General features: G+C 43.2%; 1 protein-coding gene across 1 annotated transcript in view; it reads right to left on the minus strand.

Annotated features, from left to right (window-relative positions):
- The window catches only part of FH (fumarate hydratase), a 70,087-nt gene that overhangs the window by 24,773 nt on the left and 19,864 nt on the right, over nucleotides 1-25,450 (minus strand). Inside the window, exons 3-9 of the mRNA XM_088474463.1 lie at nucleotides 21,756-21,866; nucleotides 18,004-18,180; nucleotides 12,185-12,367; nucleotides 11,359-11,524; nucleotides 7,780-7,983; nucleotides 6,877-7,004; nucleotides 4,127-4,280 (exon numbers count right to left, since the gene is read on the minus strand). Coding sequence (XP_088330589.1) covers nucleotides 4,127-4,280; nucleotides 6,877-7,004; nucleotides 7,780-7,983; nucleotides 11,359-11,524; nucleotides 12,185-12,367; nucleotides 18,004-18,180; nucleotides 21,756-21,866 — 1,123 coding nt within the window. The remainder of the gene's footprint in view (nucleotides 1-4,126; nucleotides 4,281-6,876; nucleotides 7,005-7,779; nucleotides 7,984-11,358; nucleotides 11,525-12,184; nucleotides 12,368-18,003; nucleotides 18,181-21,755; nucleotides 21,867-25,450) is intronic.

Here is a 25,450-nt window from a genome sequence, read left to right on the forward strand (position 1 = left end):
CATTGACTGACTGTATAGCCATTTGCCCCAACACAGGAACAAAAAAAAACAAAAAAACATTGTCCTCCACAAGACAAAAATAGGGTGAGCAGTGTAAGTCCCCGGGGCCGGCGGGAGTGGGACCCTGGGGTTGGCGAGTAGTGTATGTCCCCAGGCAGGGCAGGTTAAGGGTATGTTCCAGAGGTGGGGTTGGTAGTTAAGGAGGGCGCTGTACTGTGAGGCCAGGGGGTAGAGCTGTGAGCAAATCGCCCCCTCCAGAACTAGCAGCAGAAGAACATGCTTCACAAACTCCGCTGCTGCTGGGGTCAGGATAGGAGTAGCAATAATGGGAAGGAGGATGGGAGTAGTAATAGTAGTGGGATGCAGAGGGAGAATGGGAGTAGTAATAATGGCAGAGCAGGGACAGGCTTAGAGTAGTAATAGTTTGGGGTAGGCTGGGAGTAGTAGCTCAGAACTGGGGGCAGGATGGGTGTAATAGTGGAAAGCAGTGGCAGGCTGGGAGTAGTACTGTTGAGCAGGGGACAGGGTGATTTTAATGGTCGCAATAAGCAGGCAGGATAAGAGTGGAAGAGACTCACCAGGAATAAGCTGAACAAGAATCACCTCCAGGCTCCACTCCAGTGTCACTTCAGCTCACCGCAGCTCATGGGTACCGGCTAAAGTCCCTCAGTGCTGACAGCAGCCTCACACAGCCAGAGTGAGTGTGCCTCTGCCATCCGTATCCTGCTCCTCCGGCTCCTACTCGAAGTCCATCCCAGCGGCACAGCTGCGTGGTTCACCTCATCGACTCCAGCAGCCCCAGGGGAAAGTACGGCCCGGACCAGCTCTGACCATCCCAGAGAGGGGGCTGACAGCGGGTGGCGGCTGAGGGAGGGAGAGAGGGGACACCGTGGCGCAGATACATTCATAGTGGAGCCGGGAGCTTCTGGTTTGCGTTCCATAGCGGAATGCAAATCTTGGAAGCACGGCAGCCGACAAGCAGCCGCAATGTCTGCCAGCCCAGCCAGCAGTGTCTTCAAGCCCAGCAAAGGGGTTCATGGGGCCGGCCCAGCGGGAACTCTCCCGCTTTCCCGGCGGCCCAATCCGCCCCTGGATACTATAGCCAGAAGATACAGTCTTCGCAGTGATCCATTTGACATCTAATGACTCCAGGGGTTCGAATGGAGATTCCTGAAGTGCGTCGAGAACCACTGACAAATCCCACGGTACCACAGGAGACACAAAGGGAGGTTGTATACAGAGAACACCTTGCAGGAAGGTGTGAACATCCAGTAGAGAAGCAATTCTGCTCTGGAACCAGATGGACAGAGCAGAGACATGTACTTTCAGAGAGGCTAGGCAGAGGCCAAGATCCAAACCAGCTTGAAGAAAGGAAAAGACTCTAGAAATATGTATGCCACACTCTGTGATCAATCCTGGCTGAGGCCGGTTTACATGCTCTGAGCATGGTCTGGACCAGAGTTAAAGAACCCTTTAGACCATGGACCAGAGCTAAAGAACCCTTTAGACCAGGGGTGGGGATCCTTTTTTCAGCCAATGGCCATTTGGATATATAGAACATTATTTGCGGACCTGGTGCAGGCCAGGCCCCCTCCGTGTGACATCACACGGGACGGGGCCACAATCGCAGGTGATTACAGCAATGCCCGGAGCGTCCTCAGGATGCTCTGGCGAGCTGTAAGGGCAGTGGTGTGATCAGCTGAATCATCCTAAGGATGCTCCAGGTGGCACTGCTGCATAGATTCTGGCTGCAGAGTGCCATTCTAGGTACCCTGCTAGCCAGATGAGTCTAGCAGAAAAAAGCTCAGAGGGCCAGACAAAATGATTCAGAGGGGCTTATACGCCCCCGGGCAGGAGGTTCCCCAATACTGCTTTAGACCTTAGGAGGGATGTCTCAAGAGCCAAGCCGTTAAAGACAGACGGGCCAGGTCCGGATGTAGACAGTGACCCTGAGACATGAGTCCACGAAGGCTGCGTCGGGGTTCCTCGTCCTGGCCGCCTTACTGTTGGAGCGTGTGGTATGGCCGATTAAGAAGTTGGAGGTCCCAGTCACTGTAAGAAGTGACCCTTTCCGACAACCAAGGACCACTCCAAGGGTCTCGCCGACTGCCTAACTAATGCCCCGCTCCACGAGTGACTGAGCCCTGCAAACAGGGACAAAGGCACTCAATAGCATCAGAAAGAAAAAATAAAAGCTTAAACCAAGCCCTTCTCGAAGACATTATATAAAAGACTGAAGTCTAGGGGAGGTGGGAGGAGTTAGAGGAGAGCAGACCTTAGTTTAGGTAACTATTTAGTGCAGGCATGTCAAACTCAAAATCCCACAAGGGCCGAATATTCAAGGTCAACAACAACAAAAAAAAACCAAAAAGTCTTATATGCAATTTTGAAAGGTTTATTATTAATAAAAACCAATGCAGTGCCCCCTGTAGTAGAGCCCCTTATGCAATTCCACCCTGTATTAGAGCCCCTTTTGCAATGCCCCCTAAATTTGTGCCATTATGCAATGCCCCTTATGCAGTGCCCCAGTAATGCCCCTTATGCAGTGCCCCCAGTAATGTCCCTAGAAGAGCACCTTATGCAGTGTCCCAGTAATGCCCCTTATGCAGAGCCCCCAGTAATGCCCCTTATGCAGAGACCCCAGTAATGCCCTTAGTAGTGCCCCTTATGAATAGGCCCCAGTAATGCCCCTTTACGAAGAGCCCCCAGTAATGTCCTTAGTGCCCCTTATGCAGAGCCCCCAGTAATGTCCCTTATGTTGTGCCCCCAGTAATGCCCCTTATGCAGAGCCCCCAGTAATGCCCCTTATGTTGTGCCCCCTCCCAGTATAGAACAGGCCCAACTCTCCTATCTGTGCAGTACATACCTTTCTTCACGACGGCCGCTGGGCACGCCGTCCCACGTAGATGCTGCCGCTGACTGGATCTAACTAGATCCAGAGCGGCAGGTGCAGGCTCTGCTTGTCGCGGGTGACGTCACCCGCACGCTGAATCACTGGCCTTTGAAGCGATCAGAGGATTCTGATCGCTTCAGAGGCCACCGTTGCCAGCCTGTTAACACTGCCCGATCGTGGCAGGGGTGTGGGCCGCATATATATATATATATATATATATATATATATATATATATATATATATATATATATATATATATATATATATATATCTATCTATCTATCTATCTATCTATCTATCTATCTATCTATCTATCTATCTCCGGACTTGGTAAAACAAGTGAGTGGTTTTAATCCAACATGAACCGACGTTTCAAGCCCCAACGGCCTTTTTATCAAGGTGTTATCACACCTTGATAAAAAGGCCGTTGGAGCCTTGAAACGTCGGTTCATGTTGGATTAAAACCACTCACTTGTTTTACCAAGTCCGGACGAGTGCCGCCTATTTTTGTTCCACGGAGCAGGAGACATGCCATATATCAATCTTTAGGCAGGCACCCCGGCGATTCTCCTATATATTGAGTGCCCGTCTACATGCTAATAAATATATATATATATATATATATATATATATATATATATATATATATCTCTGGGGCCGCAGAAAATGTTTATTCGGGCCGAATGCAGCTCTCGGGCCGCATGTTTGACATGCCTGATTTTGTGCCTACTCCAAGTGCCAGCCCCTTTAAGCCAAAGTCTGTAGTGTCCGCCAGATTGGACAGCAGAGGAAATTAATGTTTGATTGCCACTTTTTTATTGTATTGGACAAAATAGTATAAAGAATACCAAGTATACCATAAAGTAGCAGAGACATTTCTATCAAGTACTTTATCCACAAGACACTTAGATTATAGTGCAAAGTAAATCAGACTGTCCAGAACAATCCATAGTGGATGAAGAGTACCATAGAAAAAGTCATATGGGGAATGCTGTGTAATGTATCTGTAATGGCTGAGAAACGTACAGAGAAGTGCTGCACGATGAAAGGACGTATTACTTTTACAGCAACCACTATATGTACAGTCTCTGCAGTTGACTAAAAGTCACAGGGAAAAAAATAATAATAATAAAAATAAGTACATTATAAACTACATTATTCAGTTTTGATATTTCCTCATTTGTTTCTTATGCTATATTCTAAAAAGCATAAATCTGATATAAAGTTCTTACCTATGTGTGGGTTGAGAGCAGTTACAAGCATTAATGATTCATTCATCAATCTATTGATTTTTTCAGTATTTGCTTGAATTCCAACAACACAATTATCAGTAAAAGAAACAGACGCATCACCTAGTAGTCTGATTGAGTTTAGAATATTTTTGATCTAAAAACAAAAAACAAAACAAAAACAGTTAGTATTCAATACAGAAGACACATCCACAACAGCTGAAAAAATACTACAGCAGGCCTGGCCAACTTGTGGCTCTCCAGCTGTTGTGAAACTACAAGTCCCACCATGACTTGCCACAGTTTTGCTATTAGGGAATACTAAAACTTTGGCAAGGCATGCTGGGTCTTGTAGTTTCACAACAGTTGGAGAGCCACAGGTTGGCCAGGCCTGTACTGCAGCATCACTGGAGACAGCAGGATGGACCTGTACAAGAAATTAATTACCGAATGTCAAGCGGCAAAAGCCACAATGCCAGCTGACCATCACTATTAAAAATTAAATAGAGGAATATAGAGAGAAGATGTGGATAACCTGACCTAGAAGCCATCTGCTTACTGGTATACTTCAGAGACCTTAACAATAACTTATTTATAGAAACATAGAATTTGACGGCAGATAAGAACCACTTGGCCCATCTAGTCTGCCCCACTTTTAAACATATTGTTACCTCAACCCTTATTGATCCTTACTTCTTCTGAAGGATATCCTTATGTCTATCCCATGCATGTTTAAATTGCTTTACTGTCTTAGCCTCTACCATCTCTGATGGGAGGCTATTCCACTTGTCCACTATCCTTTCTGTGAAGTAATTTTTCCTCAAATTTCCCCTGAACCTACCACCCTCCAGTTTTAGAACATGTCCTCTTGTTCTAATACTTCTCTTTCTTTGAAGAATGTCTCCTTCCTTTACCTTGTTAAAACCCTTTATATATTTGAACGTTTCTATCATGTCCCCCCTATCCCTTCTCTGCTCCAAACTATACAATTAAGAGATCTTTTAGTCTTTCCTGGTACGTTTTGTGGTGTAGACCTTGCACCATTTTAGTTGCCCTTCTTTGTACAGTCTCTAAAGTATTAATATCCTTCTGGAGATATGGCCTCCAGAACTGAACACAGTATTCGAGATGAGGACGTACCAATGACCTATACAGTGGTATTATCACTTATTTCTGCTACGGATTCGCCGAGCATCCTGACTTGCCTTCCTCGTTGCTTTGTTACAATGTTTGCTTTCCTTTAAGTCACCTGAAATAGTGACTCCTAAATCCCTTTTCTCTTCAGTACTTTCCAGTATAGTGCCATTAATACTATATTTAGTCTTTGGATCTTTGAGACCCAAGCGCATGATCTTGCATTTTTTGGCATTAAATTGTAGTTGCCACGTTCTTGACCATTCCTCTACACATGACTATCTCCTAGATCATCAATCATTTGTTTTACCCCTCCTAGTGTCTTTGCCCTGTTGCATACCTTTGTGTCATCTGAAAAAAGGCATAGTTTCTCTTCAATACCAGTTGCAATGTCACAAATAAACATATTAAAAAGCAATGGTCCCAGTACAGATCCCTGAAGTACTCCACTGGTAACATTTCCCTCTTCAGACTGCACTCTGTTTACTACAACTCTCTGTTTCCTATCCTGCAGCCATGATCTTATCCATTCAACTATCTTTGTATCCATGCTTTCCAGTTTATTTAACAGTCTGTGATGTGGAACAGTGTCAAAAGCCTTACTAAAGTCTAGATAAGCTATATCTATGGCCCCCCCTTTATCTATTTCATTAGTCACCCAGTCAGAAAAGCACATTTTATGGTAATATCTGGTGTTACAAAAGTGCATGAATCTGAGTAGGAGAAAATCCTGTTTTTAAATATAATTGTTGATAATACGATAGTTACTGTAGTAACCTATAAATAAACCTTATGTGCAGATAGAACAGACTAAGAAAGAACAAAAATGAAGTTCCACATGATAAATGGAATGCCTTGCAATGACAGCTAAACTGCTCAGCCTACCCCTATAGTGAGCCTACAGGGCACTTTTAAATATAACTACACCTGATGTTTAGTGCAGATAATACAGCAGTGTTTGTTCACATCTGAACACTGCCAACTTGTTTTTCATGCGTGAATGCACACAATGAGAAAATTGTATATTCATTTTAATGGTATAGATTGCACTTACATTTTGGTAATGCATTAAAATTCAGAATGTAGCATGCACTAGTTCTGATGTTATAACTCAGACACTTGCATTAAACAAGCTGACTTAAATTCTGCTTATATTCAGCTTGATGCGCATAAAATACATCAAATGCACATTTTTTAGTTTGTGTCTGAGATTATATATATATATCTCTAAATAAAAAGATGCCCGGCGCTAGCAGAGTCTCACGGTACCTGGCGCACCGAGAGGGGCATTTTAGCGTGACTGCAGCAAAGTTGTATAAGGACACATCTGTATTCTATGACGCATTTTCAGCAAAAAAATAAATAAATAATGCCTAACTATTTTTCTCATTTTACAAGCTAAAATAAATAGTAAGCAGGATGGAAGAAATTCAGTATGTTTATTAGTCTATGGGGCTATTGGAGTCTCGTGAATGTGCTCACACTTATTTCTGCTTGCACCATTTTTTTTTTAGCATCATCACTAGAGGTGCCTACAGACCCATGACCTTAATTGAGTATGTCCCTATGTGTGATGCACATGTAATAGGCAACATAGAAATAAAAGAATGTTTACTTACAATTAAAGGTTTGAAAACATTTAATTCAAAATGTCCATTACTTGCTCCTATTGTAATAGCAACATGATTACCCATCACCTGAGCTGCTACCATAGTAACAGCCTCACACTGTGTAGGATTCACTTTGCCTGTACAGAGGAAATAGAGAAAGAAAATAGCTTTATTCCAATAGAGGTTACTGAAAAATAAAACATACAAATGTGCAAACTATTGAACATATTTGATAATTGACTATGTAAAAAAGAACTAAACAAACTACTCAGACTAATAAAAAAACAAATTATTACAGATAGAACAATAACACATAATAAAGGGGAAAGAAATGCTATCATAAAAGGTGGCATTCAAGAGAAAATTACCAAGAGTTGTTTGAGAATGGTTACTTAAAATAGAACTTATTAAAATGCTTAAAAACAAGAGCAAAATATAAAAACAAACTAATTGAACCTAACATTAGCAATAATCTTTAATAAATTGCACAAATGCAAATAAGTGAAATAACACATTTATAAGGATGCTTGTCAAAAACTAATCAGCCATATATCCCAAGTAGAATATGATAACTCAGCTATGTAATGGTACGGTCTCCTTAGTAGCTGGGATAAGCTGATCTGTATGTTGTCCAATCAGATAATTTGACATACAAAAGGTATAGGAGGTACCTGATCTATATTTTTACTAGGGGTTTAACGCTGAACTCTAACTTGCCTCCAGACGACTGGTATATACGACTTATGCTCTGCTATAAGTCATTGTTTATTACTTGTACAGCAACGTTTTCTCACGCTGTGCAGTGCGGTGTAATATGTTGATGTTCAAAGCTTTAGAGACCTTTTTCTGGATATAAAACACACTCAGTTGCTTCCATGTTGTCCTCTATGTGAAAATAAATCATAGTATTACCTGGCATAATACTGCTTCCAGGTTCATTTTCTGGCAAATTTAATTCTCCAAGACCTGACCGTGGTCCTGATCCAAGAAAGCGAATATCATTGGCAATCTTCATTAAGCTACAGGCAACAGTGTTTAAGGCTCCACTCAATTCAACCAATGCATCATGAGCGGCAAGAGCTTCAAATTTGTTTGGTGCAGTGATGAATGGTAATCCTGTAAGGAACACATTTAAAAAGAGTTTTATTTAAATGTGCAAATACAAAGGAAGCTATAAACTGCTTTATATGAAAAAGCTAATTGTACAAGCAAGCGCCATAGACCCCCCTACCATGTTCGATGGTCATTCTTGCACTCATGACGCGATTCTATTTTCTGAGAGCTTGTGTACATGAGAATCTTTTAGGTCAGAAAAATGAACAGTGAGAAGCTGTCCCCTCCCACCATCACTCAGGGGCTTGTGACTATTAATGCTTCTCTCTTCCCATTAAAACGTGGTTATATTGAAAAAGATAACACACAGGAAAATTGTTCAAAATTTTCCAATGTAAGCTCGACTGATCCGATGCTGGAGCTATTGCTAATGTAACACTGTTTAATGACAATTCTATTTCTTATAGTTACCTTATCACATCCGGCAGATAGCCTTCTGGCATAAGGACCCAAAACAGGGTACCTGGGCTGTCAGATGCAACAATTTATGCCCACCTAATCCTATGGCCACCATGTAGAACATGAAGTGCGTAATGATATAGAAATCGAACTACTATTTTATGGATAACTTTCCTCTGTAAAGTTATCACTTCTGATTTTATTGATTGACACCAATTTTAATGCTAAAAATAAATTGGAAAAATTGAAAATTTAGTTCCACTACACAAAACACAACAGTGAAGTATATGAAAACGATCGATAGGCGAGTCTCATCAATAAAAAAATGAAGAGGGAAAAAAAATAATTATTGACCTATTGTTTATTCAAGATATGCGCCTAAGAAATAAAGTAAAAAAAAAAACGTTATTCCATAACTGCAGTGATAATCAGGGTAGATCAGTGGATGCAGGGTATTTAGATTTTTGTCAGCAATTGGATATGGAATCCTGAAAAATGTATTAAAAAAAATAAAATGCCACAACTTTGTCTCACAGATAACAGAACAGAGTAAGGTTTGGGTAAAAGACAGGAGACAGATTGGTGACCAGGGGAGCACCCTATGAATTATAGCCCTGGGTCCGCTTTTATTCAAAGTGACCATTAGTGTTATTTCTTCTGGTAGGAAAAGTAGTTTAAACATAATGTTAAAACAGAAGCGATAAATCAAAATGTGTAGTTATTTAGAATAAAAAAAAGAAATAAAAAAAAATGCAGAAAGGAATGTTGAGTCTTGTGATACATCAACATATTTCTATGGGCACAAAAATACAGAACGAAAGGTGACGTAATGCCAACAATGGAGTAAAGAGTCTATCGGCTAGATACAGATGATTGAGGTACTAATTAAGCCATTGGGCTCAAGCATGGGCATCCTGGAAACCTGGACTGAGTTTGGTAACCACTGGTCTAGCCTGACACTAGGACTCAAGGATGGAAATGAAGACATCTGAAGAAAGGAGGTGTGGTCCTATATCCCCTACAGGTGTCTCTTCTTCCCTGCCCTGACTCTGGTGGAGATGTGGATTAACCTAACTGGAGGAAAGTCAATTAAAAGTGAGGGGCTGTAGCTCCTGGGATGAGTGACCAGAACCATTCAATTACCCATACTATAATCCCGCGATTCTAGGGAGTGTGAGCAGAAATCTGCTCTAACTAGTGCCTCTGGGCTAGCTGTGGTGTTACCACATGCGGTAACAGCATCGTGTCCAGCACTTAAGTCAGAAAACAAGACTGTTTCTTACCTGCTAAATCGGTTTCTCCTACAGCCATGAGGGACACTTAAAGCCTGAGAGGAGGAGAAGGAATACAGACATACGTAAGGGTGAGGAGAACCTGGTATAACCCAAACCCGCATACACCACCAGATAACCAGGAACGAACGGGAGGGCGCCAATATCCCCCATGGGGTCAGAGAATAGATTTAGCAGGTAAGAACCAAAATCTGTTTTTCTTTTTCAGCCATGGAGAACACTAGTGCTAGACCATGGGGACATCCTAAAGCGGTCTACTAAGGGATGAAAAGCTCCTGAGCTGCACAAAGGACCATATGACCAAAACCAACATCTCTAGGAGGTAAGGGAATTGAATTGGTAGAACCGAATGTGTGCCGAGGACCAAGTGGCAGTCCTGCAGATCTGCTCCGCTGAGCCTCCTAAGAGGTCCCAATCGACTGTGTAGATTGTGCGGCAACCAAATTAAGCACCTGCAGCCAGCCACGGTGTAAGCTTCACATGACTTCCTTTACCAATCGGGTAATAGTCTGCCAAGAGGTGGCCCGACCCCTCTTGACCAACTGACGAAAATCTTTGGAATGATTCACATAAATGCGGAGAACCCTCACCACGTCCAAGGATTGGAGAGATGACTGAACCACTGGTGTCTTGAAAATGGGACAACAATCTCTTTTATTGTTATGAAATTTAGACACAACTTCCATAAGGAAAGAACAGGTAGACCATAACACGGCCGGTTCCTATGAAACGAAGCACTCTATTCTGAAACCCGACGGGCCAAAGAAATGGTCAAGAGAAAAACGGTTTTCCAGGTAAGCCGTTTGATGTCAACCAACTCCAATGGTTCAAAAAGAGAATGTTGTAAAGTCCCAGGGGTCAACTGGCGGCCAGTTAAGCCCTTGGAGGAAAGTTTGGACCACTGAGAGTCTTTGAAAATACGACACCTGGACTTCCAAGGAGGCCAAAATCTTTGCCATGCAGAAGACTTCCAGCCTAAACCATGAGAAGTAGGTTCTCCAAACCCTGTAGTACGCCTGAGCAGATGTCTGTTTTCGGCACAGAGCATGGTATCAAGCACCGCATCCGAAAAAACATCCGGCCTTCTGGAGGGCTGTCTCAACAGCCACCCTGTCAAGGCAAGACACTACATGTCCTGGTGGAAGCTAGGGCCTTGGAAGAGAAGATCCGGCCTGAGAGGGAGTCGCCACAAAGTCACGATGGCCAAGTGTGTGAGATTTGCGTACCACTTCCTGCAAGGCCAATCTCGAGCTATCAGTATGAAAGATGATGCCGTCTTGTTTCACCCTGCGCACCACCTGAGAAAGCAGAGACATCGGTGGGAAGATATACATCAGAGTTCCAAAGTTCTAAGGAAACGAGAGGGCATCCGCGTGGAACGCCCCCGGAACCAGAGTTCTGGAGCAGTAGTGGGGTAGTTTGTGATTAAGAGGCCATGAACAAACTTGAAAATGATTAATCCTTATTTTTATCATTAATTTAATTTTATTTGGTTAAATAAAGAGGGTTTGGCGCACTTCATTAATACTATTGTTTTAGGACAGATTATTAAATCAACAATAGATCCTCAAACAGCTGAACTGGCCATACATACATACCATGGAATCTCAGTGGTGCTCATTGTACATGATTACAGAGAACCAGAACATGGTACATTGGTAATCAGAATAAGTTCACACTAGTTTACCTGTAAGTTCAGCTACTTTGGCAGCAACATTTTCAGCAAATCCAATTCTAGTATTTAACCCTGTTCCAACTGCTGTGCCACCAGCAGCCAGTTCATAGACCCTTGGCAATGCAGATTTAATTCTAGTAATACCATATTTAATCTGTTGCACATAAGCACTGAACTCCTATTGGAAACAAATGTAAAAAAAAAAATTTGTAAAAGTTATACAAGTAAATCATACAAATGGGGTAAATGATTGAGGGAACTAGTAGACAGATGCTTTGTTGCATCAATACAACTAAACTTTAAAAAAAAATATGAACTTTATGAATGTCTCTCTTACAACCACAACACCTACAATAACAAATAAATACACAGATTCACAAACAGTGTCACCATTTTACATGGCTGTTTTCGACTGATTGCCAGGCACTATACAGAGACTTATCACAACAGCTGCTCTGTACAATCACTGCAGAAACAATCACCATTGTCATACTGTATTGTGATGAGAACCTGACTACTAAAATGTGTCCAGTGTGCAATGAACACTGCTATCACACTTCTTCCCTAAACATCAATAGCTAGTACTATAATGGAGACACTGCAGACCAACATTGGTGAATAAAATCAAGACACCTCAGGCACACATTACTGTAGCTGATCCAGCTCACTTATACCATGCCCAGAAGGAAGAAATGGCAGAGTGACAGCTATTACCTGTAAGCCCTCCTGCAGTCACATACTGACCTCATCTCCCATGGCAGATCAGTAAGCTCAGAATTTATACAGAAGGTGTGGCACATTATAAATAAGCGCTATTGCGAAGGTTCATACACTATACCTGTCCCAGAGTAAGCGGCACTGCATCCTGTGTATGGGTACGGCCAATTTTAATAATACTTTCAAATTCTTTTGATTTTATTTCCAAAGCATTGTGAAGTTTTTTCAGTCCGGGTAACAGAACTTCATGGACTTCTTTTGCAGCAGCAATATGCATTGCTGTGGGGAAAGTGTCATTTGAACTCTGTAATGAAAAATATTAAAGGAGTTATGGCAGACTTACGTTTGTTAACTCTAGATCTTCAAAGTCCATAGGATCCACATGGATACCATGGGATGTGTGGTTGGAGAGATCCGGGCACCAGTCAGTCAAAGCATTAGCTCCCAGAATGCACTGGCCCTCCTCCAAATATACCCTGCCCCCAGCCACAGGCAGATAGTTTTGTAAACAAGCCGTAGGCAGGAGCAGAAAAGAGGAGAAGGAAGAATAGTACACTCAAGAAACTCTCTGGGAAGATGAAGGAATCAGTGATCAAGAGAAAAAATAAATAATGAGGCCAGGTGTGTCAGGGGTGGGCGCCCTGTGGATCCTATGAACTTCGAAGAAATAGAGTTAACATAGTAAGTTTACCATAACTCTTAATTTCTTCTTCAGGGTCCATAGGGGATCCACAGGGATATCCCAAAGCAGTTTCCCTTAAGAGAGGGGACGCTGCTGAGCAGAAATGAGAATCCGACGCAGAATGGAAGCATCCTGAGAGGCAAAGGTTTCAAAAGGCATAGAACCTGGAGGAAAGTGTGGACGAAAGACCATGTGGCCGCCTTGCACAATTGTTCAGCAGAAGCGCCACAATGAACCACCCACAAGGGTCCCACAGACAGAGTAGAATGTGCTGTAACCCTGTTTGGAACAGGAAGATTAGCTTACGTGTAGGCCTGAGAGATTGTCATGCGGAGCCATCGAGGCAGAGTGTTTGTTAGCTGGCCAGCCTCGCTTGTGAAAGCCATACAATACAAAGAGAGAATCTGAGTCCCTAAAGGAATTTGTACGATCCACGTAGATCCGAAGAGTACGAACCAAATCCAAAGAAGCTTCACCTGCAGAAAGATTCGAGGACTGGTATGCCAGAACCACAATCTCTTCAATCAAATGGAACCGAGATACCACTTTAGGGAGGTAACCAGCCCTGGTACGGAGGACAGCCATGTCCAAATGAAAGATCAAGAACGAGGAGCGACAAGAGAGCGCTGCCAAATCAGATAACCTGTGGACAGAGGAGATAGCGAGGTGAAAGTGTCTTCGTTGTCAGCCACTTGAGGTCTACTGAGTCCAGAGGTTCAAACAGAGGAGCCTGTAGAGCCCGGAAAACCAAAAAGACAAAACCCACGGAGCCACCGGAGGGACAAAGGGAGGTTAAAGGTGGAGAACACCTGAAAGAATGTTCTAACATCAGGCATGGGAGCAAGCCTTCGCTGGAACCATATTGACAGAGCAGAAACCTGAACTCTAAGGGAGGCTAGATGGAGGCAGAGGTCTAATCCAGCCTGAGAAAGGCAAGCACCCAGGAGACCCTAAAAACTGTAGGTCATAGCCTCTGATAAAGCACCATTGAAAATAAGAGTGCCAAACTCTTTAGGTTGGTGAACCAATGTCGCCTGGGCCAGACTGGGTCTATTAGTATCACCGTGCCGCCTTCTTGCTTGAACTTTTGAAGAACCCTCGGGAGGAGGGAGATCAGAGGAAAAAGGTATGCGAGATTGAAGTCCCACGTCACCGCGAGAGCTTCCACGAAGTTGAATGAGGGGTCGCTGGTCCTGGACCCATACCTGGGGACCTTGTGGTTGTGACGTGAGGCCATGAAGTTTACGTCTGGCAGGCCCCATTTGTCCACCAGCAGTTGAAAGACATCCGGGTGTAGAGCCCACTCTCCGGAGTGTAGGTCCTGACTGCTTAGGAAGTCCACTTCCCAGTTGAGGACTCCGGGAATGCACACTGCAGAGATTGCCGGGAGAGGACATTCGGCCCAGACCAGAATGTTTGCCACTTCCCACATGACTGCCCGACTTTGCGTGCCTCCCTGATGGTTGAGGTAGGCCACCACAGTTGCATGGTCGGACTGGATTTGGACCAAACTGCCCAGAGAAGGTCTTGCGCCCGAGTGCTCTGTACACTGCTCGAAGCTCCAGAATGTTTATGGGCAAGCGACTTTCCTTGGTTGTCGACCGCCCCTAAAAAAGGTATGATGACTGATTACTGCGCCCCATCTGCGAAGGTTGGCATCTGTAGTGAGAGGTTCCCAATTTGGTATCCAGAAGGGGAGACCCTTGTCCAGATGGGACGTCTGTACCCATCATGAGAGGGAAAGTCGAACCTCCAGAGAAAGGAGGATCGCCTGGATCTGATGATACTGCCCATTCCACCGTGAGAGAATCAGTTGTTGAAGGGGCCTGGAGTGGAACTGGGCGTATACCACAATATCGAAAGTGGATACCATGGACCGAAGGACCAGCATTGCTGAGTGAATGGATACACTCCGCTTGTGGAGCAAGTTGTGCACACACAAATGCAGTGCCAAAATTTTGTTGGCTGGCAGAAAGAGCCTTTGTATTAGAGAATCCAGGAGTGCCCCCAGATGTACAATCCGCTGTGTCGAAGATAGTGAGGACTTTTTCCAATTGATGAGCCAGCCATGTGCTTGCAAGAAGTCTACAGTCAGCTGGAGATGGCGATGAATGTGCCAAGATGAAGAGGTTGTCTAGCTATGGCAGGATTCGGACTCCCTGGCACCTGAGGTAGGCCGCTATAACTGCTATTATTGTGGTAAAGATCCGAGGGGTTGTTGACAGACCAAAGGGCAGCGTCCGAAACTGGTAATGCTGCAGAATAGCAAACTGTAGGAAACGTTGGTGGGTTGGAGTAATAGGCACATGCAGGTATGCATCCTGAATGTCCAGAGAAACAAAGAAATCCCCAGGCTCCAATGCCAGGACAATTGATCGTAGAGTTTCCATACGGAACTTGGGCACTCGGATAAATTTGTTGAGGGATTTGAGATTCAGAATAGGCCGATGAGACCCATTCGGCTTTTGAATCAAAAAGAGTGGACTAAAAACCAGTTCCTCGCTGAGCCGAAGGAACCGGTATTATCACACCTTAACACAGCAGGTGAAAGGCTTACTGGATGGCCAGGGTCTTGATGGGGTTGGATGGGGGAACTATACAAAAAAAAAATAGCTGGGGAGGACACCTCAGGAAGGTGAGAGCGTACCCCTGGGAGACCACTTATAGAACCCAGGCGTCTGTTATTTGACGCCAAGAGTCGGAAAATTGAAGAAGGTGGCCTCCCACCCTGGGACCCCCCAGGAGGAGGTCCGCCCCATCAGACGGAGGGTTTGTCGTCAGACTTGGAAGCTGGACGTCTGGCCGACCAAGTCTGCTTGGATCGCGGCTTGGTGGTCTTGTGAGAACTAGACTGCCTGGGAAAGGACTGTCCTCTTGCCTTACCCTGGGGGCGAAAGGACCAAGACAAGAACAGCCTAGGCTTAGCGGGGTAGCTGCTGATGGCAGAAAGGCAGATTTTGCGGGAGCCACAATTTTGTCCAACTCTGCACTGAACAGCCTGTCTCCAGAGAAGGATAAGGATACGAGTGCCTTCTTAGATCCCGTGTCCGCCTTCCAAGAACGTAGCCAAAGGACCCGATGGGTGACTTCTGAGGTCGCAGACGCCTTAGAGGCAAGGAGTCCAGTATCCAACACAGCTTCTCCCAAATAAGAGGCAGATTCCTGAATATGGGATGAGATGTAGGCCAGTCGTTCCCTGGTAGCGTCTGATGACAGGCTCTCTTTCAGTGCCTCTGTCCATCTTTCGATAGCTATAGCCATCCAGGCTGCAGCTATAGCCGGCCTAGTGATAGCGTCAGAAAGTGAGTAGACAGACAAGTTTCCAGTTTTCTATCCGTGGCATCCTTAAGGGAGGATGTAGACGTTAAAGGAGGCATAGAGCTTCTGACTAAGCGTGCCATATGCGAATCAACAGTAGGAGGGACTTTCCACTTAGTACACTCACTAGTAGGGAGAGGGTAAAAATATGCTAGTCTTTTTGGGACCTGGAACCATTTGCCAGGAGTACCCCAAGCTTCCCCTATGAGCTCAATGAGCTGGTATGATTGAGGGAATTCAGCCTTAACCACCTTTTGACGTTTAAACATTAGGGTTTTAGGCTTAGGGGCAGGTTCATCATCCTCTATATTCAGGATCAATTAACCACCCTCACCAAAGCAGGGACATCCACTGTTGAAAAACGGTTCACCTCGCCTGAGTGCGACCCAGAGAGAAAACCTTGTGCATCATCTTCCTCCTCAGATGTGTCAGAATCCGAAAGCTGGGTAGACTGAGAGGATGATACAGTCCGCCTATGTGCTTTGGTGGCTAACGGTCTGTCCGCCTGTAACACCAAGGAGGATGCATAGGGGTTACCGACATAGTAGGCTGTAATAGCTGTGGTTGCCCCATGGTGGGAGGCAGCATGGGGGCTAAGCGATCCACTAGCTGAGTCATAACCTGGGATAAGGAGGACACCCAAGGTGGATCCTGGACAGGGGCTGGTACAGTGGACTGGGAAGGTGGTACATAACAAATAGCACACAGACCTGCTGAACAGGATCTGCAAGTAACCAGCACAGGGACCTCAGGCTCCTGTTTTCCCTTAGAAGACATAGTAATAACCAGCCAGCAGCACACAATCACTGTATGGCTAGTAATACAGTGCGACACCCTTCACAAATAAAAGTAAATGTGAAGTAATATTGAGGGTTAAACAAATATAATTTACAGTCAGAAAGTTTTAAGACAGTATATCATCACAGCATAGCTAGCACAAGTCACATACAATGCATATAAATATACTTAAAACGGGCACTAAATCAACTACTCAAGCCTCACAGGGTTAGTAGGATTTGTGCGCTGTATAACCTGGCCCCAGGGAGACAGGACCCAAAACTCCTGGGACCTGTATCTTCAGAAAAGCCCCGATTTATGGCTGCTGAGCGTCTCATATAGGGAGGAAGCTGAGGAGGAGGAGCAGCTCAGAGGCGGGAAACCTCTTGTGAGGGATTGCACTCTGGGCTGGGGGAGGGGCTGCCGGGGGAGAACTACCTACCTACTACTGCATCAACCGCCGGGTGCTGCTGACCTCTACATGGTTCGAGACGCCAGCTTTTAACTGCCTTTGTGGTCTATTGGTGAAGTGGACGAACCAGTCACCCCACTGCAGCGTCCTGCACAACATGCGATTCCCCGCAAGCGGGGAACAGCCTTACCTGTACTACTCTGTGTATCCGGCCGCAGCCCTGGGTCCCCAGTGGAGCTGCTAGCCGTGCCCCGCTGGCTATCCACCGTAATCTCCGGAACCACTCACCGGAAAGCTTGGGGCTGCCTAAGCAGTCCCCCTGTCTAAAAGGTGTGACTGGTCCTGCTGGCACCAATGAAAAACTGTCTGCCTGTGGCTGGGGTATATGTGGAGGAGTACCAGTGCATGCTGGGAGCTAAAGCTTTGACTGTATGGTGCCTGGATCTCTCCAACCACACACACCCCATGGTATCCCTATGGACCCTGAAGAAATCATATCTTTTGTTCTCAGGAATGTAATTATACAAAAGGTACAGACCATTATTTTAACTTAATTGTAAACATATATTGTAATTTCTTAAGCAAAACCACCGATGTTGAGCTGAAATAAAGACTTCTGTAGAAACAAAGCACATTTAGGATGTTCAGAAAAATATTCTTCGACTACAAAACATGGAACAGGCGAAAATAACTAGAATGGTTGCAGCCTTTTTATCTGGAACGTTATAGTCGCAGACACATGAAAACATACCTGGCTTTTATTGACATGATCGTTTGGGTGTACAGGAATTTTGCTTCCCAGTTTTCCTCCCATCATCTCAATAGCTCGGTTACTAATAACTTCATTGACATTCATGTTGGTCTGTGTTCCAGAGCCAGTTTGCCACACAGCTAACGGAAAATGCTCATCTAATTTACCATCAGAAACCTAATATGGGAGACAAGGAAAATTTATAGTTATCCAGTGTTCTGTTTTTTCAGCTGGGTGGCATCAAAAAGTAGCCGGGGGGGGGGCCTTCGCATTTCTGCGCGCTGGGAAAAGGGGTACCTCCCTTACCAATCCAGCCTGACAGGTCTCGGGCTGCTCCCCCACTGGCTCTCAGTCAAAAGTGCCCATTATGCAGTGCCCCCTGTATTTGTGCCCCTGTAGTTTTCCCCTTTATGCATTGCCCCCTGTAGTTTAGCTTTGCCCTTATGCAGTGCCCCCAGGCTGAAGTAGTGCCCCCAGACTGGCCCCTTATGCAGTACCCCCAGGTTTAAATAGTGTCCCTTATGCAGTGCCCCCAGTAGCAGCCCCCTTTATACAGTGCCCCCAGTAGCAGCCCCCCCATACAGTGCCCCCAGTAGCAGCCCCCCTATACAGTGCCCCCAGTAGCAGCCCCCTTTATTATAGTAACGCATACTCAAAAAAAAAAAAAAAAAGACAACTTACCTGATCCACGCTCTAGGCTCCTCCTAGAGTGCTTCTCTAATGTTAGGTACACACTGGACGATAGATCAGCCATTCAATTGAACGACCGATACTTCGTGGGGACGTTGGTGTGTGTACCAGTGTTAACTACATCATTCACAGACATATTGCGTCTACTGTGCAGCACAGCCGATATATCTGCAGATCGTGCTGTGTGTATGGGCGGTCAGCCGGCGCCGGGGGTTGGTGGAGCAGTAGCGCAGGCGTCCTATAGGACTCCCAGATCAAAAAAAAAAGTAAAAACTGAAAAACTGAGGCTGCATTAGCAGCTCCTTGTTATAGGTGCACACTCCTGCAGCACCAAACTTACACTGGTTTGCCTGGGCTGGGGGGTGAGGTATAGGGAAGGAGAAGTCTGGGCTGCACATTGCTGAAGAGTTTATCTGTTTGGTGCTCGGACTCCGCCTGTCAGCCTATACTCCGCATAGTCCCTGTGTCCCCTATGAATAAGTGAGAAAGAAACAGTATGTGCCTAATTAACAAAATCTATCACAATCACATCCTGGGGTAGCCGACTGAAGGCCCCCATACATCAGCAATCGATTGTGGCAATTCTGCAATTTGCAATCGATTGTGTATAATAATCTGCAATGTATGGGCTTCACAGATCGCAGATTGCAACCAAAAAAGTGATTGGAATTTTTAAATCAGATTGTCCACATGTTGGATTTCACAGATGGATTGTGGCTGTAAATTGCTAGTGTATGGACATAATCAGCAGATTTGCAGACTGTTACTAGTAAAATGATGGGCCTTTCAAGATTGTAGCAAACACAGATCTGCCAATCGATCTGCAAATCACTGAAAAAGATGTATGGGCGCAGATTGCTAGATTGGGAAATCCTAAAATCGGGCAATAAATCTTCAAATTGTTCAGTTGACTGCTAATATTGCCTAAGAATGCTGCTCTGAACAAGAGCTTTCAGTTCCACAACAAAGTGTGAGAATTACAACAGACGAAGGAATACTGCAAGAGCCAGTAGAGGCCCTAGGAGATCATCAAACTCTACAACCCAAGCTTCTAGTTGGTACTGCTACATGTCAGACTGTGCTGACGAATACATGCACCTCTAAAAGCTAAAAGGTCAAAGCAGACATAGCTAAGCAGTGAAATCAAGGCAGTGTGAAAGCACAAGGCGGATACAGATCGCTACACTTCTGAGACAGAATTGGTTTTAGTAGGTGGAATCTCTGGATTTGGAAGCCCACAGTTTTATTTCTTGTTAGCTCTCAAAGCAAGCACTGATAATTTTGAAAATCTACTTTAGGACATCCATAGGTTATTTGGACTATGTGAACACTGACGTCATGGGTTCAATTCCAGCCATGGTCCTAACTGTGTGGAGTTTGTATATTTTCTCCATACACTAGTGTGGGTTTCCACCAGGTACTCCAGTTTTCTCCAACAATCCAAAAATATACTGTTAGGTTAATTGGCTCCCGACAAATCAATATCCCTAGTGTGAATGCATGTGTGCATATGATAAGGAATGTATATTGTAAGCTCCACTGGGGCAGGGACTGATGTGAATGGCCAAATAATCTCTGTAAAGCGCTGCGTAATATGTGTGCGCTACATAAATAACTGGTAATAAATAAATAATAAATTACCCTTTGTGTCATAGATTTCTGACCCCAAATCAGTTTATTCTCAAGAGATGACAGAGTGGCCACACCAGTCCCAATTTGAACCCCCTCCCACCGTGGGGAATCACAGCTAGGCTACTACTTATCTAGATGCTCAACTTTCGACATGGGGATGCTATTTTGAAGGAGACGCAGAAAGGTGGCAATCTTACAGACAATGGCATCAAATGTCCTTCTACCCGTATTATTATATAGCTCAGCAGAAGCAAAGTAGCACTTTCCTAGCCATGAAGCAACCGCTACTCATGACTCCAGATACAGTATGAAGATAAAACCCTTTTTTTCATACAATCCTACCTAGCTAGAGAACAAAACTAGCTCCACCAGCATAGGCGTTTGCAATGGATTTTCCTGAACTTTCTGCCATGGAGACAGACTGTCTTGACATAGTAATACATTTGGAGGGCATAGCATCCATAATTTGTGCCATCTCGCAAGGCCCTGGAACCAGTTTTCATACCAATTACATAATATATAGGGCATGCTAAATCCTCATCTTCCATATTGCTAGACTGCTATAAATCAGATTGGTAAACAAGGAAACTAGTTAAAACAAAGATGCAAAAGAGAATGACACGTATATTCCTCAAATTTCAATGTCAAAATCCCCTAGCAAGACACATCCATAAAGTAATCACTATTTCCAGATGACATTGGTCTCATGCCAAAGAGATCTGCCTCCACAAACATCCATCTCCTTAGACATTTACCCCTTTCATGCTAATCTGGGCCACAATATTTGCAGTACTTGAGTGGTCCCATCCTATTGAGAGTTATCAGATTTTTTCTTTGGACCAGTTTTCATCGACTGGGAAGACTGGAGGTTATTTTAGTTTTGTTTTTTTTTCCCTGAAACAAGGGATCTGACAGGACTACCTAGCCTAACTGGCAAATGCAGTTTAATCCACACCACCTTTTTACTCAACTATTTAAAGCTTGGCAGATGAGCATGTGTCTAACGCCTCACTCTCGGGTCTCCTGGATCTAGTAAGCTTTGAAAGGGGTGAAGCCTGATCAAAATAGATCTAGAACTAATATAATTAGTTGATGCTGTCCTTTCTGCAACTACAACTATACATAACGATTAAACTTATTTGGAAACCTTACTGCACCAAAATATTCTAACACAGCTAAATTTAGATAAAGCACTTTTCACAAGACACTGGTGGTCCAGATATGACCTGCTAGACAATGCTTGGCCCACTGCTGACGTACCAAGATAAGTAGCCCTCCGACCTAAATAGCAGGATTATATTGGGGAGATTGATATGCACAATATGCATATAATATCACCAAATGTAGGCGACAGCTACAAACCCCTCCTCTATTGCGGAGACACACTATGCACGGAAATCTAAAATTGACTGTGTCAAAACTATTTTTACCTCATCAGCAGCTTTGATAATGAAATCAGCGATTTTAGGATCCAGTCCGTAATTCTTATTTACTTCTGCAGCCGCCTTTTTTAAGATTCCAAATGCTCTAATGACCGGTATCTAAAATGATTAAAAAAAAAAAAAGTTACACAATGCAATTCTATCAAACAATTTAACACCTGTAACACCAATTCTGGATTTGGAACATTCATTTTAGTATTGTAATTTGTGCCCAAATTTTGTATTCAATGTAAACAGATAGACTGAAATAAACAATGCAGATAACATACCAGTAAGGGTGACACTATTTGTAGAAAACTTATCCAAAATGTTTCCACTATGTACAAAAGAACCTAATTGGACTAAGAACACAATCAATGTAACTGGTTAAGAACAGAGCCGGAAACCCTTGGCAATAGTGCTACAAGATGGCAATTGAGGAGGTTTTGAATGGCACCTGGGAGGTCAGTCCCTCTCCTACTACAGGTTCCGTCCTGCTCCACCACCTTCCTTCACAGAAGTAGACCTGTCATCACACCCGCCCCTCTCCAAACCAGAGCGCCCAAGCATGGCCTGCATACCCAGCTAAGCCTGGGCCTCTGGTGAGTGAGCCATGCCACATTTAGTTCTGCTTACAGTCAAATAACAGTAGAAAACCTGAAATGTCTTCGTTTCCAGACTACAAATTATCAACCTAACCTGAGAAAACTGGCTTAAAAAAAAAAAAATAAAAGCATAGGAAAGCCATCAAGATTTGTAAATGCCGGTTTATATTCTAATGGTGGTCGCACTGCAAAAATGTTTTTGGCGATTAATATCGAAAGTCTGGCACCGTAAGAGAAAAACATTACCCCCAGTTTATAAGGTACCCGTGATAGTGACTGATACAGTGTAGTGTTCTTATCAGGTTTACACCGGACAACAGCTAGGTGCCAGTATACTCGTTACATATTTAGTTTATTTGAAAAGAGTACAAGGGTGATCATAAAGAGAAGGCTTAGTACTGGGTTAAATTTAAGGAACGGAAAATACTTTGTAGACTGAAGTCAATGCACAAAACTTCCATATAATAAATTTTGCTGGGGAAATAAGATTGTTAACTTTTTGAGAATAGATTAAACTACACTTCATTTAAATCCAGATTGTTTAAATATCACATTATGAGTAATATTCCTTAACTTGACTGGAATAAAAAGACAGGTTGTTTTTTTTTGAGAAGGGGGTGGCCGAGCAATTCAAAAGCTTTCCCCTTTTCTGAGTCATATACATTCTTTTTAAAAAATGTAATGTGGAGAGCAAGCAGAGCCATTCATTTACAGTCCACATTGTTTTGTTACTGGTGAAAAAAAAAAAATCTGAAAGAAAGTAAAAACAGGAAATATGTACAGCTTTTATGCCTGACTATGTGCTTTATGTGTAAATTAAGCTTTACTATATTAAAAAAACACATACATATAAGAATGGCATATAGCTTGCCTAGAAATGTGATCACTTGGTGCTAAAAAGATGGAATACTTTAATCATATATGATATACTACATGGCCAAAACTATGTAGACAAACATTCCACTCATGGATAATGTACATTGATACATAGGTGGTCATAACACCCAATTAAGCAACATAGCATAGGCACCAAGTGTTAGGTGTCCTAGTGGTGAGTAAGAAGTAGATGAACATAAAGTAAGGAGAAGCACAAGAGGGTTGAGGGCCCTGTGAGAATGTAAGCTCTTGCGAGCAGGGCCCTCTACCCTCTTGTGCTTCTCCTTACTTTATGTTCATCTACTTCTTACTCACCACTAGGACACCTAACACTTGGTGCCTATGCTATGTTGCTTAATTGGGTGTTATGGCCACCTATGTATCAATGTATACTATCCATGTCCTTGTCCTTCATTGTATTGTATTTTACTGTAAGTCACTCTTTGGTTATGTACCTTGTAAGGCGCTGCGGAACACTTGTGGTGCCAAATAAATAAACAACAACAATAATAATTATAATAATAATGTTGCCCCTCTGCCTACTGCTGCTATTACAGCCTCCACTCTTCTGGGAATGCCTCCCACTAGAGTTTGTAACACAGATGTAGGATTCGCATCCATTCAGCCACAAGAACATTAGTGAGATTGGGCACTGATGTTGAGTGCAGTCTGCATTCTAATTCATCCCAAAGGTGTTTGATGTGATTGAGGTTAGGGCTCTGTGCTGGTCACTCTTGGTGTAGCTCGCTTTGTGCACAGGACTTTGTCATGCTGTAAGTGGAAAGGCCCTTCCCCAAACTGTTGTCACAATAATATGAGCACACACATTTTCTAGAATACCATCATTTGCTACAGCAGTGGCTCCCAAACTGCGTGGCTCAGGGCACTTGTAGGGGTGCCTCAGGTTGGTGGTCAAGTACCAAATAAAATAATTTTTAGTTAATGTGATAGGCAAAACCAGTGCTAATGGCTGGCAATCAAAAATATGTGGACAAAAATAAAGCACAGCCCTGTCGACCACCACATAACTGAACATATAAGCACAATTTTCTTCATTTAATTGTTGCTGAATTTCTCAATAAGAAAACTTTTGGCCCAGGGTGCCGTGGAAAAAATGCTGATACTCTTGGTAGCCGTGATTCGAAAAAAGTTTGGGAACCACTGTGCTACAGCATTTAATTTCCACTCACTGGAACAATAGGGCCCATATCAAACCATAAGAAGTAGCCCAGACATACCTTAACCACCAAACTTTACAGTTGGCATTATGAATTTGAGCAAGGGTTCTCCTGTCATCCGACAAATTTGTCCGTCAGACTGCCAGATAGTGAAGCATTGTCAAAGAAAAAGAATGTAAAGAACTCTGTTTGGTGAGCACTCTTTCTGTAAAAAATAATTAAATCTTAACTTTTAATAAATATATTAAAAAATAGATAAGTAAGTCAAACATGGACAAACACAACATCGGATGAGGATCCACAACACATCAAAGTGTACACATCAGACAAAACAATAAATTCTGCACAATCTAAATAATAATAACAGGAAAGTGTCACTTGTGATAACATCCATCTAAATTGAAGCGAAATATTAGATCATGGGATATACATATATATATATATATATATATATATATTACATACACATATTAAATGTATCTGGTGTTAGTATTAGAAGTGTACAATGTTAATACATAGAATATCCTAAAAGTCATATATTCAGCTACATCAATAGATACATGAAAATAAAGAAATAAATCAAACATGGACACACATAACATCGGATGAGTATCCACAAAACATCAAAGTGTACACATTAGACAAAACAAAAAAATAAATAAATAAAAAATATACACAATGCAATTAACAGTAATAAGAAAATGTCACTGTAATAACATCACTAATAAATCCATCTAAATTAAAGTGAAATGTTTGATTTAAGAATATACATATATATACCCACACACATTAACTGTATCTGATATTAATTTTAGAACTGTGCAATATCAAAACACAGAGTATCCTTGAAATCATATGTTCAGATACACCTGGTGTTGAATTCAGATCTCCTCTCTTCATAACACTCTAAATAGCAGTCTCCGATCAATTCAACACATCAAAAAGACCATTGCCGACTATAACCCTCTATTATTTAAATAGTATAAGGACATAGAAAACATGAAATATCAGTAAAGTCAGGATATAGTACTACTATTCCTCATTC

This window comes from Taudactylus pleione, unplaced genomic scaffold (assembly GCF_031769625.1).
Source record: "Taudactylus pleione unplaced genomic scaffold, aTauple2 ptg000154l, whole genome shotgun sequence".
NCBI lineage: Eukaryota > Metazoa > Chordata > Amphibia > Anura > Myobatrachidae > Taudactylus > Taudactylus pleione.